At 45.4% G+C, this 16,934-nt stretch overlaps 1 protein-coding gene across 1 annotated transcript in view; it reads right to left on the bottom strand.

Moving 5' to 3' along the window:
* The window catches only part of CCDC88B (coiled-coil domain containing 88B), a 55,497-nt gene that overhangs the window by 16,137 nt on the left and 22,426 nt on the right, over positions 1–16,934 (bottom strand). The window contains exons 10-15 of the mRNA XM_067472675.1: positions 15,992–16,831; positions 13,249–13,364; positions 11,887–12,001; positions 10,179–10,307; positions 8,665–8,826; positions 903–1,180 (exon numbers count right to left, since the gene is read on the bottom strand). Of these exons, the coding sequence (XP_067328776.1) occupies positions 903–1,180; positions 8,665–8,826; positions 10,179–10,307; positions 11,887–12,001; positions 13,249–13,364; positions 15,992–16,831 (1,640 nt within the window). The remainder of the gene's footprint in view (positions 1–902; positions 1,181–8,664; positions 8,827–10,178; positions 10,308–11,886; positions 12,002–13,248; positions 13,365–15,991; positions 16,832–16,934) is intronic.

Below are 16,934 nucleotides of genomic sequence, written 5' to 3'. Positions count from 1 at the left end.
AAGAAGACAAGGGCAGGATGAGTTCTGACTGCACAGCAGTAGTCAAACTGTTTAGGAAAGCCACTGGCCTTCCTCGAAATCGAGTTATATTCTCCAGTGACACCACTGCTGAACATCACTGTTCAGCAATGGAACTCTCTGCCCCGGAGTGTGGTGGAGTCTCCTTTGGAGGCTTTTAAGCAGAGGCTGGATGGCCATCTGTCGGGAGTGCTTTGAATGTGATTTTCCTGCTTCTTGGCAGAATGGGGTTGGACTGGATGACCCACCATGTCTCTTCCTGCTCTATGATTCTATGATTCCAGCAAGCCTGCAAAGAATGAGGAAGTAACAGGAGACACAATCCTATTGGCAAAGTTCAAACCAGAGTCCCAGGTACAAGCAATGAAACAATTGCCCCATGAATCACAATGCAAGAAATCCCAAGCGTACTGCTTTCCAGGCTAAGGTTATTCCATGAAGTTTTCAGGCTAGTAAGCTACGTTGAACTGACGCTTTCTCAGAATTTGAGAGACCTACATACCTCTCTAACATGAAAACATTAGGCTCTCATCATCATAAAAGCATTGCGATGACCTTTCACCGAGCTGGCTTCTCATCCGCTGGCCAGACGAGAACTCCGTCTGACTCGGAGATCAAGACGAGCTTGCCGGGTCAAGTCACTATCTACACTTTCGGTATCAGCGTGGGAAGGCACCTGCTCGCTATCTCCTTCGTTAAAATTCCTTTCTGGTGAGAATGGCTGTGTTGACACTGCACTGTCTGTGGGAGCCTCAGAAGCAGGCCCAGAGATTTGAGGCACAGACAAAGAGCCAGGAAGCTAAATCCCAGCAGGAATCTGAATCCCATCACCCTCATCATCGTCAGAAAATAGCCCAGCCACAACACCTATGCCCTCAACGCACCTGTCTTGTAGTTCCCGGGATTCCTGCTCCACACGGCGGAGGTTCCCCTTGAGCTTGACGTGTTTCCCCAGCAGCTCCTCCAGATCAGCTCCCTGCCGTTCGTGCAGCACCGTCAGGCGGTCGTGGTCGCGCAGAAGAGCCTCATAGCGGGCCCGCCACTCCTCTCGCTCGCGCTGGGTTCTCTGGGCCTCGGCCTCCAGCGCGGACTGCCTCTGTCGCAGGTCCGAGATCTGAGATTCCAGGGATGCTTTCTGGAAATGCAGGGATGCGGCCTCTACCTGGCAAGTTTGTGCGGTAGCAGGTCAAAGAGGGAGACAAAGAGGGACAGTAAATTCCTTGGCTTTGTGCATTAATTAATAATAATAATAATAATAATATCACACAGTCCTAGACGCTTGGGAAGTGTTCGACTTGTGATTTTGTGATACGAAATCAAACATAGAGATCTCATTTGCTGTGACATACTGTGGTTTTGTGTCAGTAAAATAATAATAATAATAATAATAATAGTAGTAGTAGTAGTAATAATAATAATAATATCACACAGTCCTAGACGCTTGGGAAGTGTTCGACTTGTGATTTTGTGATACGAACTCAAACATAGAGATCTCGTTTGCTGTGACATACTGTGGTTTTGTGTCAGTAAAATAATAATAATAATAATAATAATAATAATAATAATATAGGGTTGTTGTAGGTTTTTTCGGGCTATATGGACATGTTCTAGAGGTATTCTCTCCTGACGTTTCCCCTGCATCTATGGCAAGCATCCTTAGAGGTAGTGAGGCCTTCGACAATACAATAATAATATATTTTCGGTGAACTTCCTAATATTTTCACAAACCCCGATGACATCTAGACATTTGATAATCCAACAATGTGGCAGTGAGTCAAATGCTTTTTTGTTTATCAATCCAAGTTGTATAGAGGTTTGTTTTGTGGCTTTTGCAATTCTCCAGAAGCTGATCTTTTGTGCCCCTACTTCTTCTTTTATTGCCTTTTTGTTCTACTGGCAAAAGTGCCTCAAGACCCTGGCCTGCACTTAAATACAATCGGCGCTGACAAGATTACCATCTGCCAGGTACAAAAGGCCACCCTACTCGGATCTGTACACATTATTCGCCGACACATGTTATTTTCCTCCATGTGACCAGCTATTATGCCTGTCAGCAGTTTGAACACTGTAGGCAGATATGTTATTGATAATAACGCAGATGGTATTGAAGATCGAGCAGACAGACTACAAGCAGAGGCACAACACTGTTTCACAGATGATTCATTGGAACCTGTGCCACAAATCCCATCTGCCTGCGACAAAGAACTGGTGGGATCACAAGCCGGAAAAAGTTACAGAGAATGAACACGTCAAGCTCCTCTGAGACTTCCGAATTCAGACAGAGTTTTGGAGCACAATACTCCTGACCTCACGATTGTGTTAAAAAAACCAAGTATGGATTGCCGATGTTGCAATCCCAGGTGACAGCAGGATTGAAAAGAAACAACTGGAAAAGCTGACATGATATAAGGATTTAAAGATCCAACTGCAAAGACGCTGGCACAAGCCAGTCACGGTGGTCCCAGTGGTGATCGGCACACTGGGTGCAGTGCCTCAAGACCTTGGCCTGCACTTAAGTACAATCGGCACTGACAAAATTACCATCTGCCAGCTGCAGAAAGCCACCTTACTGGGATCTGGATGCATTATTCGCCGATACATCACACAGTCCCAGACACTTGGGAAGTGTCCGACGTATGATCCAATACAACAGCCAGCAAAGTGTCTGCTGTGGACTAATCTTGTTGTGTTTCAAATAATAATAATAATAATAATAATAATAATAAATTAATTATTAATAATAGTAATTATTATTATTATTTGAGACAGGTTAGTAAAGGTAAAGATTTCCCCTTGACATTAAGTCGAGTCATGCCCGACTCTGGGCAGTGGTGCTCATCTCCATTTCTAAGCTGAGAGCTGGTGTTGTCTGTAGACGCCTCCAAGGTCATGTGGCTGGCATGACTGTATGGGGCGCTGTTACCAGCCAGCTGGAGCAGTACCTATTGATCTACTCACATTTGCATGTTTTCGAACTGCTAGGTTGGCAGAAGCTGGGGCTAGCAGCGGGAGCTCACCCCACTTCCTGGATTCAAACCACCAACCTTTCGGTCAGCAATTTCAGGGGTTTAACCCGCTGCGCCACCAGGGGGCCTGCACTTAACTATGTTGAGATGGGTTACATCATCGTAAAAAACATAATTATATAAAATATGCATATTAAAATGTATTTCTACAAAATACTATATTAAAATACACAGAACAAAGATGAAAATATAGTGAACAGAAGACACGGCTTTAAAACTCATGCTTAAACCTGACTGGTACAATGGCAATTGGTAGAATTATAGAATAATAGAGTTGGAAGAGACCCCAACGGCTGTCAAGTTCAACCCCCTTCTGCCATACAGGAGAACACAATCAAAGCACCCCCAACAGATGGCCATCCAGCCTCTGCCCAATTATACTATATGACAAAATTTGGGGGGAAAAAATCTGTTCCTGGTTTGAAAGTGTTATTTCCTGTTTAATGGTGTGGTAATTACTTTGAAAGTAGTTGTTGTACTCCAGAAACTTCTTTTCCGTGGCTGAGGGTAGTGCTATTATTCTCTTGGCACATTGTTTATAATTTTCCGTAATGAAATTGTGCCATTTTTAACCTTGGCGCAAACCTCAATATTGGGGCCTGCGCGCCATCTAGTGGTTGTTCCAGACATTTACATGACTCTCTGAAGCAGTGTTTATAGTGGAAGATGCTTCAGCTGTACTTCATAAAAAGGGAAAAATCACCTTGCAAATGCTGACTTGTTAATGTCATATTAAAATGATATGCAGATCTGATAAATGTGGATTTAATATGTGTGGGTATGAATGAACTGAAGGACTGAAGACCGACAGGTTGCAGGTTCGAATCCAGGGAGAGTGCGGATGAGCTCCCTCTGTCAGCTCCAGCTCCCCATGCAGGGACATGAGAGAAGCCTTCCACAAGGATGGTAAAACATCAAAACATCCGGGTGTTCTCTGGGCAACGTTCTTGCAGACAGCCAATTTGCTCACACCAGAAGCGACTTGCCGTTTCTCAAGTCACTCCTGACACGAAAAAAATTAACTGAATGAAAGGAATGAATGAATAAGAGCTAATAATTTTGGAGACACCATTCTGAAGATTAAGGCCTGCAGTGACTAAACCATGAACTACCTGCTTGCTGGATTGTAATTAAAATCTGCTAATGAGAACTGAAATGGCTGACTCGTCCTAACAAACTGTGATAAGAACTGTGACAGTGATAAGAGAAATTTTAACGTATTCTCCCCTACGAACCATCAAGACCACTAAGATCGTCTGGAGGGGCCCTGCTCTTGGTCCCTCCGCCTGCACAAGCACGGCTGGTGGGGACGAGGGACAGGGCCTTCTCGATGGTGGCCCCTCGACTTTGGAACTCCCTCCCATTAGAGATCAGAACTGCCCCCTCCCTCATGACGTTCAGGAAACTAACAAAGACCTGGTTGTGGAACGCGGCATTTGACAACTGATTTAATTCTTTGCCCACATGAAAGGAGGATGATGAATGGGATTGTGATGGTGTCGGACAATTTGGCTCTTTTAACTGGGATGATAATGTTTTAATGTGTATGGTGCTGATATTTTAATCGTGTAATGAAGTGGCATTCTGTTGTTATTGTATATTCTCTGTATGTTAACACATGTTGTGAACGGGTCCGAATCCCTCTTTGAAGGTGAGAGGGTCGGTATATAAAACCTCGAAATAAATAAATAAATAAATAAATTTTATATCTTTTTACATCTGTCAACATTTAGTGACCAGAAAGCAATATCTGTTAGTTTGTGGGATTAATATAACTCAAAAACCACTGGACGAATTGACACCAAATTTGGGAACAAGACACCTATCAGGCCAACGAGTGACCATCGCTTATGCTGTGGAAAACACAGCAGAAGAGACTTAAAAAGCCAAATCTATATATATAAGAATCTTAAGGTCATAATTAGGCGGACAAAAACGGCTAAACCACCGGATGAAATCTCACCACATTTTCCCTGCTAATACCTCTTCCGCCAAGGTATGACCAACAACCCTCCAAACAACAATAAGCAACAACACAAATGTACAATACCCGAAAAACACGGAGCATGCGCAGAGGCCTCGGGAGGAATACGCTGAGGAGGAAGGACTCCATTTATTTATTTGGGGTTCTTTTACCCCGCCCTTCTCTCCCCGAGGGGGACTCAGGGCGGCTTACAAAAGCAAAGGCGCAATTTGATGCCTGCATCATAAAACAATCATACACAAAATTACATCAGTTCACAGTTAACAACAACTTATGCATTATAACCATAAAATCAATAAAATCAATAAAACCAAATACAAACCCAATTTCTCCTCTTACATGGTCAGCGTTCGCTAACTCATAGATCTAGTTTTACGTTCCACTTCATCAATCCTGCTGGTCTTACTTGCCTGATTGTCTGATTTAATTACCCGAGTGCCCAAAGGCCTGGTCCCATAACCAAGTCTTCACCCTCCTCCTAAAGGCGAGGCGGGATGATGATGCCCTGATTTCTCTCGGGAGTGAGTTCCACAGATGAGGGGCCACCACTGAGAAAGCCCTGCTCCTCGTCCCCACCAGCCTCACTTGTGACAGTGGTGGGGTCGAGAGCAGGGCCTCCCCAGATGATCTCAGACTTCGGGGTGGGACGTAGAGGGAGATACGTTCGGACAGATACACTGGACTGGAACCGTACAGGGTTTTGTAGGTCAAAACCAGCACCTTGAATTGTGCTCGGAACTGAATCGGCAGCCAGTGGAGCTGGCACAACAGGGGGGTGGTGTGCTCCCTGTATGTCGCTCCGGTGAGCAATCTGGCTGCCGCTCGCTGGACTAGTTGAAGTTTCCGAACAGTCTTCAAGGGCAACCCCACGTAGAGAGTGTTGCGGTAGTCTATTCGGGATGTAACAAGAGCATGGACCACCGTGGCCAGATCAGACTTCCCAAGGTATGGGCGCAACTGGTGCACAAGTTTTAATTGCGCAAAAGCTCTCCCAGACTGACCATTTCCCACCTTCCCCCGCGCCCAAGTCCACATGCGCACTGCCGCCTGCCTGCCTCCCTCTACCCCATCGCTCCCGCTGCTGCGGCGGATTTCGGGCCTACAGCAGCTTCGGAGGCAGGCGTGGGTGAGCCAGGGCGGCCTCAAGGCCAACCTTTGGCATGGCAATGGATGCCTTTGGGCATGCCTTCCCGTTATTGGGGTGGCTTCCTGGGCCCTCCCACACAGCCAGAGCACAATCTAGAGAAACACAAATGTCACCTTTGTTTGTGGGATGAACATAGTAGAAGGGACTTAAAAAGTCAAAACAAAACACCCCAAAATTACAACGCATGTGCAAAACCACATATATTAGATACACAAACACACATATATGCATATACACACACAAAACACAAACACAGAAAGGGGGAAGGAAGGAGGGAAAGGAAGGAAGGTAGAGAAAGAAGGAAGGAGAGGAAGAGGGAAATAAAGAGGGAAAGGAGGAGGGAAGGAGAGAAAGAAGGAAAGAAAGGAAGATAGAGAAGGAAGGAGAGAAAGAGGGAAAGGAGGGAAGGAAAGAAAGAAGGGTAGAGAAGGAAGGAAGGGGAGAGAAAGAGGGAAAGAAGGAGGGAAGGAGAGAAAGAAGGATAGAGAAGAAAGGAGGGAGAGAAAGAGGGAAAGAAGGAGGGAAGGAAAGAAAGAAAGCAGGGTAGAGAAGGAAGGAAGGGGAGAGGAGGGAAAGAAGGAGAGAAGGAAAGAAAGAAAGGAAGATACAGAAGGAAGGAAAGAGAGGAGGAGGGAAAAAAGGAGAGAAGGAAAGGTAAAGAAGGAAGTAAAGAGAGAAGGAAATAAAAAAGTGAAAGAAGGAAGGAAGGAGTGAAGGCACGAAAGAGGGAAGGAAGGAAGGAAGGAAGGAAGGAAGGAAAGAGACAAGGAAGGATGAAACCAAACAGCAAAGGAAGCGAGAAAAGAAACAGGTAGAGAAGGAAGAAAGAAGAAGAGAAAGAAAAAGAGGGAAAGAGGGAGGGAAGGAAGGAGAGAGAAAAAGAAGGAGGATACAGAGGGAGGGAAGGTTTGCCACAGCAACGCGTGGCGGGTACAGCTAGTTTATATATATATATATATGTATATATTACAATGCATGCACAAAACCACATATATACACATATACACAAATATACACACACATATACACACATACAAAACATATATACACAGACTGGGCCACAGCAACGCATGGCAGGGGACGGCTAGTGTGTGTGTGTGTGTATCTATGTGTGTGTGTGTGTAATGTTAGTTTGTGGGATTAACATAACTCAAAAACCACTGGACGAATTGACACCAAATTTGGACAAAAGACACCTATCAGGCCAATGAGTGACCATCACTCATAAAAAACACTGAAAAACACAACAGAAGGGACTTAAAAAGCAAATAAACAAACAAAAAAAAACCAAACAATTACAACACATGTGCAAAACAATATATTTAAACGCAAACATACATATATACACTTATACACAAATATATACACACACAATACACACATATATATACACACACAAAACACATATACAAAGACTGGGCCACAGCAATGCATGGCAGGGGACGGCTAGTGTATGTGTAAGTGTGTGTGTGTGTGTGTGTGTGTGTGTGTATATGTAATGTTCGTTTGTGGGATTAACATAACTCAAAAACCACTGGGCGAATTGACACCAAATTTGGACACAAGACATGTATCAGGCCAACGAGCGACCATCACTCATAAAAACACTGAAAAACACAGCAGAAGAGACTTAAAAAGTCAAAAAATAAAAAATACATTACAATGCATGTGCAAAACCACATATATACACAAATATACACACACATATATACACACACAAAACACATATACACAGACTGGGCCACAGCAAAGCATGGCAGGAGACAGCTAGTGTGTGTGTGTGTGTGTGTATGATATATATAGAGAGAGACTTGGCTCTAAAAGCCCCTGATTAAGTTACCTCTCAGCACCAATTCTGAGGTTCTTACCCTTGAGACTTATGCTTCATGTTCAGATCAACCTGAACAACGTTGGGAAGTCTTAAGTGCCTTCAAACCAGTTCTTTTGGCACCAGAGGAAGACTTTGTGTCTTCAAACATAGGCCATTTGGACTGGGGTTGTGGATTGCTCCGGCATTCACAGCCATTGAGAAAGAGGGACCTGGAAAAGCTTCTCAGCTGCAAAACTCCTTGGACCCAAGATAACCAGAGACTGTAATGTATGTTTTCCTTCACCCCTTTGAAACTTCCAGCTTTATTGTTCACTCTTTGTGAACAATAAAACCTATTTTGAGTTATCTATAGTGTTTGGGTCTTTGAGAGTTCCAGTTTCCTAAAGGAGGGCAAGAAGCAATCCCCTAGGGAAAGATGTCACGTCCATGCCTCTTTCACTAAGAGTTATAGCCCCCGGGCGCGACGGCACAAGAACACTATCCCATGCAACTAAAAGATAATGCAAACTATGCTCCTGGAAGACGGAACACGGTAGTTGGACTCTCATCTGAGGAAGGTACATATATCACCCCCAAGAAATGAGCCCCCAGACCTAGGGAAGAATGGTATTCCTACATTTCAAAAAACATGGGCAACACTTGAGAGGCAAACACTCACCTTCAGTGCATTGTTCTCAGACTGCCATTTCCCACTTTCTTCCTTAACTTCCGAGTTCTGGCCTTGCAGACCTAAGAGCGACCCTTGGAGGTTGCTTATCTGTGACTCCAATTGGCTTAAGCGTCCTATTAGTGTGAATTTCTCAGCCTGGAGAACGGTATTCTGTAAAGGCAGTTAGAGATGCGTAGTCAGAGGCGGCCCTAGGTAATTTTCAACGGTAAGCAAACAGTATTTTGGCGACCCCCCCCCCCCCCCAACCAATCATTGATATATATTTTCTGTTTGTGGTGGGAGTTCTGTGTGCCATATTTGGTTAAATTCCATCATTGGTGGAGTTCAGAATGCTCTTTGATTGTAGGTGAACTATACATCCCAGTAACTACACTTGCCGCATTTGCTCCCTTGCCTGGCCCGCTTTGGGTCCGGAGGTGTGCCTGAAGACCCCGGCGTGTACACCAAAAATCACCTCTTCTCCTGACTTTCTCTTCAGCCATTGGGACCGAGAGAGAGAGAGAGAGAGAGAGAGAGGTGGAGATGCCCACCTTTCCTGAAGGTAGGCACAAAAACAAAGGAGGGAGCGGAGGTGGGAGATACCTCCAGCCGGAGGGGCTCTCTCTCTCTCTCTCTTTTGGTCCCAATGGCTGAAGAGAAAGTCAGGAGAAGAGGTGATTTTTGGTGTGCACGCTGGGGTCTTCAGACACGTCTCCGGACCCGAAGCGGGCCAGGCGCGGTGGCTCCGCCCCTTGGCCCACCCGCGGATTGGGGAGAGGAGGCGGGTGGAGTGCCGGGGGATCAGGAAAGGGAGCCGGTCATGGGGAAGAGATCAAACACGGAGAATGATTGAGTGCCGTCTCTGCTCACGCACCCGGTGGCCGGGTGGAGCAGGAACGAGAGGGGCTAGGTGGGGCTCAAGGGTCCGGCCCCTTTGGGAAGAGGATCGCCCGGCAGTGAGGCAAGAAAGCCGAGGCTTCCCCCGGACTGCTCGGGCTGTTGTGAGCTGAGGGGGCGCTCCTCAAGTCGCAGTCGAGGGGCATTTACAGAGGCACCTCTGCACCCCTGGAAAAAAAAGTGTTCTGCGACCGCTTACTTCGCGTAATGGACGAGCCGCCCCTGTGCACAGTGGTATTAATACATTCTCTATTTATAATCATAACACTTCCTTTCTTCCTTCTCATATTCATTATCAAAACCACAAATCACGGATCTATTGTGTTTTGATTCTGTAACAAACAATCAATCTATATAAATAAAAATGTAATGTTTGTTTGTGGGATTCACAGAACTCAAAAACCACGGGACGAATTGACACCAAATTTGGACACAAGATACCTAACAACCCAATGTATGTCCTTCACTCAAAAAAAAATGATTTTTAAATATTAAAAATATTAAAATGGACTTAAATATCATTAGTATAAAAAGGGAAAGACGAGGAAATGAAACGGAATCCAGGAAACGTGTAATTACCAAGCAAAGAGGTTTTTTGCTGCATTTCCTCACCATCCTGTACTCACCTTACATTCCACTTCATTGAGTCTCGCACTCAGGGCTTTGCTATGTGCCTCTGAGTGGAGGGGCAGCAGGTCAGGGTTGAGTTCACTCGGAGTCTCCAAAACCTGATTCATGGGCAGCTTCTCCAGAAACTGTGGAAAAGTAACAACAACGCCTGAGGTTTCGGATATTTTGCTTGCTAAAAAACTGGGCAACTCCATGGGTTCATAATCTTGCAAGTCTGAAGCTTTGCATAATAATAATAATAATAATAATAATAATAATAATAATAATAGTTATTGTTATTACTATTGAGTTGCTGTGAGTTTTCCGCGCTGTCTGGCCATGTTCCAGAAGCATTCTCTCCTGACGTTTCTCCCACATCTATGGCAAGCATCCTCAGAGGGTGGGAACTAGGCAAGTGGGGTTTATATATCTGGAATGATGTCCAGAGTGGGAGAAAGAACTCTCATCTGGGTTGCTGTGAGGTTTCCGGGCTGTCTGGCCATGTTCCAGAAGCATTCTCTCCTGACATTCCTCCCACATCTATGGCAGGCATCCTCAGAGGGTGGTAGGTCTGTTGGAAACTAGGCAAGTGGGGTTTATATATCTAGAATGATGTCCCGAGTGGGAGAAAGAACTCTTGTCTGGGTTGCTGTGAGTTTTCCGGGCTGTCTGGCCATGTTCCAGAAGCATTCTCTCCTGACGTTTCTCCCACATCTATGGCAGGCATCCTCAGAGGGTGGGAGGTCTGTTGGAAACTAGGCAAGTGGAGTTTATATATCTGGAATGATGTCCAGAGTGGGAGAAAGAACTCTTGTCTGCTTAAGGAAGTGTGAATGTTGCCATTGGCCACCTTGATTAGCACTGAATAGCCTTGCAGCTTCAAAGCCTTCTCACTACGACACCAGAGGCACTCCAAGCAGTTAGCTTCTGGTCAAAGGAAATCTAGTATAAAGGTAAAGGTTTCCCCTTGACATTAAGTCTAGTCATGTTCGACTCGGGGAGGTGGTGCTCATCTCCTTTTCAAAGCCAAAGAGCCGGCACTGTCCATAGACACCTTCAAGGTCATGTGGCCAGCTTGACTGCATGGAGTGCCATTACCTTCCCATCAAAGTGGTACTTAGTGATCTACTCACATTTGCATGTTTTCGAACTACTAGGTTGGCAGAAGCTGGGGCTTACAATGGGAGCTCAGCCCACTCCCTGGATTCGAACCGCCAACTTTTTGGTCGGCAAGTTCAGCAGCTCAGCAGTTTAACCCGCTATGCCAGTGGGGGCTTAGAAATCTAGTATAATGCTAAGTTTTTAACATCGTTTGTATGTTTTTCAAATACATTATAACATGTCAGAAGTCAATTTCTGAGGGCATGAAGACATCACAAATTCCCTCCGTGACACCCTGACTGAATCATTCTGTCTGAATCAATTCTCTCTCTGTGACATTTTGAAGCCAACAGAGGGTGCTGGGAACCTTATATTGGATCTTGTGAAGCAACAAGTTCTAATAAGGAAACTGAGAAGAAGGGGAGATGGGCAGGAAAGGTGTATAAAAGGAAGTAGTGGTGGGAAAAAGTCACTAGTGTCTTTCTTTGATGCAGAGATACAAGCAATATATCCATTTCAAAGCAAAAACGGCTTGTGAGTGGTCATTTAATATTGCTATATAGATCCTATACTTACAATAACTGTACCTTCAATTCGCTTCTGACATGATAAATAAGTAAATACCTGATGGTTGCTTGTGTTTTGGGACATTAGATCCTGCCTTTCTTCACTCTGCGATCTGTGTGTGCTGCTCTCTTCCTTCAGCCTCTTGTCGGAAGGTCCCTCTTGCTGTTCCTTACTATACATGTGGTTTCAGTCCAGAAAAAGGAAAAAAAATTACTAAGAGTCTGGAAAAGTTAATTTTGCACAAAGGTGTACACCAGTGGTTCCCAACCTTCCTAATGCCGCGACCTCGTAATACAGTTTCTCATGTTGTGGTGACCCTCAACCATAAAATTATTTTCATTGCTACTGCCATTTTTCTACTGTTATGAATCGTAATGTAAATATCTAACATGCATTTACTGGAACAAATTTGGCACAATTACTCAATATGCCCAAATTTGAATACTGCTGGGGTTGGAGAAGCGAATTTGGGAATTGTAGTTGCTGGGATTTGTAGTTCACTTACACTCAAAGAGCACTCTGAACTCCACCAACGATGGAATTGAACCAAACTTGGCACACAGAACTCCCACAAACAATAGAAAACACTGGAATGGTTTAGTGGGCATTGACGGAGTATTAGGAGTTGTAGTTCACCTACATCCAGAGAGCACTGTGGACTCAAACAATGATGGATCAGGACCAAACTTGGTACGAATACTCAATATGCCAAAATGTGAACACTGGTGGAGTTTGGGGAAACCACCTTGACATTTGGGAGTTGTAGTTGCTGGGATTTATAGTTCACCTACAATCAAAGAGCATTCTGAACTCCACCAATAATGGAATTGAACCAAATTGGTACAAAGAACTCCCACGACCAACTGAAAATATGGGAAGGGTTTGGTGGGCATTGACCTTGAGTTTTGGAGTTGTAGTTCACCTACATCCAGAGAGTACTGTGGACTCAAACAATGATGGATTAGGACCAAACATGGCACAAATACTCAATATGCCAAAATGAGAACACTGGTGGAGTTTGGGGAAACTACCTTGACATTTGGGAGTTGTAGTTGCTGGGATTGAAAGTTCACGTACAATCAAAGAGCATTCTGAACTCCACCAACGATGGAATTGGTCCAAACTTCCCACACAGAACCCCGATGCCTTGAAAGGACTAGCTGGCATGAGCCTCCCTCCAGCCTCGCATGCACCCCCTCGCCTACGCATGCGCGCCATGTGCCAAGCACGCCTGCTCTCCCTTCCCCACTTGGACTCTCAGAAACTGCCCTCCCCTTGGCTGAGAGGCCAGCCAATCACAGCAGAAAAGGGCTTTTGGTGGTAGGATCCTTGTTTGGAATCTCAGCCAGATCATTTCTCAAATGGGTACTGACTGGCATGCCGTAAGACTGGGAAAACGGGGATCGGCAACGTACCTACCTCCCTTTCCTGCTTTCCACATCTATCTGAAAACTCCCTTTCTTCTCCAACAGTGATTCTTTTAGTTGGATCGAGATAGTTTCCTTACTTCTTTTTTCTTTCTCCCTTTGGAGTTCCTGCAATAATTAGAAAGGAAAAGAAAGGACGTGGTCTACGTTGGGCAAGTGGGCTTATTAACAAAAGACCCTCCTCATAAATTCAGAGCAGAGTAACTTATTAGCAGCAGTGTGACCCACATAGACTAAAGTTATCTCTTCCATTGGAAGCTTTTCTTTGTAGTAAATAACATGGTTGTACTATTTACAAGAACAAGATTTCCACGACACAAATAAAGTTCTTTATACTTCCTTCTTTGCTTCCACGCTGGGCTTTTTCCTTATGCAGAGAAACAGCTTCACTCTCACAGAGCCTCCTCTAACACAGAACAAGAGCTTCACACAGTAGCTTTTTCTACACAGCAGTCTTCACACTGGAGCTTCTCTCACTGAAACTTCTCCCACTAGGCCTTCTCACATTCGGCCTTCTCATAGACTAAGGCCTGCCTCACACAGAGGCTTTTCTCACAGACTAAGGTTTACCTCAGACTGATGGCTGTTAAGCTACAGGCACACCTGCTTATAAAGAACTGCAGTCATTGCATTCATGTAACCCTTTCAGTCATAGCATTGATTTAACTTCTCACACTAGGCCTTCTCACATTCGGCCTTCTCATAGACTAAGGCCTACTTCACACAGAGGCTTTTCTCACAGACTAAGGCCTACCTCACACTGTGAGGCCTTCTCTCACAAACTAAGATCTACTTCACACAGGCTTCTCTCACAGACAAGGGCTACCTCATATTGTGAGGCCTTCTCATAGATTGAGACCTTTCTTCCACTGAGGTTTACCTCAGACTGATGGCTATTAAGCTACAGGCACACCTGCTTATATAGAACTGCAGTCATTGCATTCATTTAACTTCTCACACTAGGCCTTCTCACATTCGGCCTTCTCATAGACTAAGGCCTACTTCACACAGAGGCTTTTCTCACAGACTAAGGCCTACCTCACACTGTGAGGCCTTCTCTCACAGACTAAGGCCTACTTCACACAGGCTTCTCTCACAAACTAAGGCCTACCTCATATTGTTAGGCCTTTTCATAGATTGAGACCTTTCTCCCACTGAGGTTTACCTCAGACTGATGGCTATTAAGCTACAGGCACACTTGCTTATATAGAACTGCAGTCATTGCATTCATTTAACCCTTTCAGTCATTGCATTCATTTAACTTCTCACACTAGGCCTTCTCACATTCGGCCTTCTCATAGACTAAGGCCTACCTCACACCAAGGCTTTTCTCACAGACTAAGGCCTACCTCATATTGTGAGGCCTTCTCATAGACTGACTCCTTTTTCCCACTGAAGTTTGCCTCAGACTGACGGCTATTAAGCTACAGGCACACCTGCTTATATAGAACTGCAGTCATTGCATTCATTTAACCCTTTCAGTCATTGCATTCATTTACCTTCTCACACTGGGCCTTCTCACATTTGGCCTTCTCATAGACTAAGGCCTATTTCACACAGAGGCTTTTCTCACAGGCTAAGGCTTACCTCACACTGTGAGACCTTCTCTCACAGACTAAGGCCTACTTCACACAGGCTTCTCTCACAGACTAAGACCTACCTCATATTGTGAGGCCTTCTCATAGACTTAGACCTTTCTCCCACTGAGGTTTACCTCAGACTGACGACAATTAAGCTACAGGCGCACCTGCTTATATGGAACTGCAGTCATTGCATTCATTTAACTTCTCACACTAGGCCCTCTCACATTCGGCCTTCTCATAGACTAAGGCCTGCCTCACACAGAGGCTTTTCTCACAGACTAAGGTGTACCTCATATTGTGAGGTGTTCTCATAGACTGAGATCTTCTCGCATTCAGCCTTCTCATAGACTAAGGCCTACTTCACACAGAAGCTTTTCTCACAGACTAAGGCCTACACACAGCTTTCTCTCACAGACTAAGGGCTGCCTTCATATTGTGAGGCCTCCTCATAGACTGAGACCTTTCTCCCACTGAGGTTTACCTCAGAATGACGACTATTAAGCTACAGGCACACCTTATATATAACTGCAGTCATTGCATTCATTTAACCCCGGTGGCGCAGTGGGTTAAACCCCTGTACTGGCAGGACTGAAGACAGGTCACAGGTTCAAATCCGGGGAGAGCGCGAATGAGCTCCCTCTATCAGCTCCAGCTCCTCATGCGAGGACATGAGAGAAGCCTCCCACAAAGATGGTAAAACATCAAAACATCCAGGCGTCCCCTGGGCAACATCCTTGCAGACGGCCAATTCTCTCCCACCAGAAGCGACTTGCAGTTTCTCAAGTCGCTCCTGACACAACAAAAAAACAAAACAAAACCCTTTCAGTGCTTGATTCACATTTTTGTAAATAAAAATAGCAAGTTAATTATTAATATTAATTATTAATATTTCTGACAATCTATGCGGGGTGAGAAGGGCGGAATATAAGCACTGTAAATAAATAAATAATAAATAGTGTATCTACTATGGGACCCTCAAGAGTCCAGACACTCAAGAGTCCAGATCTAACAGTGGGAGTTGAAGTCCAAAACACCTGGAGGCCTGAAGTTTGCCCATTTCTGGTCCAGATTCATCCCCATGGTGACCCAAATGATGTAGTCCTTGGTGGACATTCAAGAGACCAGATTCACCCCAACATTCCTATTTATTACCTCCTCCAGGATGGCTAAGGCTTCGTGCTTGGCCTCCAACTGCTCTCGCAAGCCAGCAACCTCCGTCTCCAGTTCCTTGTGACCTTGAGCAACCTCTTGTAGGCTGTTCAGCTCCATCACTTGCTGCCGGGATTGTCCCTCGAGGTGAACGAGACGGAGTTTTTGCTTTTCTAGTGCCTTCTCCTGGGCTTGAGCCTGGGCCTTCAATTGCCGGTTGTCCTTATCTAGTTGCCGCCGGTGGGCCTCGGCTTGACTCAGGAGGTCCTCCAGAAGAGCCTTCTCAGCCTCCAGCTGAGCCAGAGCGACTTTGTGCTGCTCCAGGATGCGTTGCACCATCTCCAGCTCCTGCCGAGCTTCACAAAGGTCTTCTTCTGTTTGCTGGGCCTTCTGGGCCAGTTGAGCGCCTTTTAGCTGTTCGCCTTGAAGGCGTCGCTTGGTCTCCGCCAATTCCAGTTCGGTCCGAGCGGCCACCGCTTGCAAAGCTTGGGAACCGGCCTGGAGGGCTTCCTGCTCTCTTTCCAAGGCCTGGACCTCTTCCACGAGGCGCTCCGTCTCCAAATGCCACTCCATACGCTCTTGTTTGTGCTTCTCATGAGCTTCCTGAAGACTCCTCAGTCTGTTTTCAAGGGTCACAACACGATGGGACGCTTTCTCCCGATGCTCCTCAGCCTCTCTGAACTGGGCTTGAGCTTCCAACAGAGCTGCCGCCATCCTGGCCATTCGCTCATCAGTTTCTGTCCCCTTTTCTGGGACCACAACCTCTTGTTTCTGCTCCTCTTGGGACTTTAATGAAGGTTGCTCCTCCATCTTTGGTTCCAAAGGGTTTTCTGGAGATTGTAGCTAAAGGAAACCCAAAGGACAGAACGTGTTAGTGCCAGGAAGTTGTTCCTAATGTTTAGGTGGAATATTGAAACACTCTTTTTGTGGTGTAGGAACATCTCTT

This window comes from Anolis sagrei, chromosome 12 (genome assembly GCF_037176765.1).
Source record: "Anolis sagrei isolate rAnoSag1 chromosome 12, rAnoSag1.mat, whole genome shotgun sequence".
NCBI lineage: Eukaryota > Metazoa > Chordata > Lepidosauria > Squamata > Dactyloidae > Anolis > Anolis sagrei.
The sequence above is the reverse complement of the archived record's forward strand: the minus strand, read 5'-3'. Positions and strand labels throughout refer to the sequence as shown.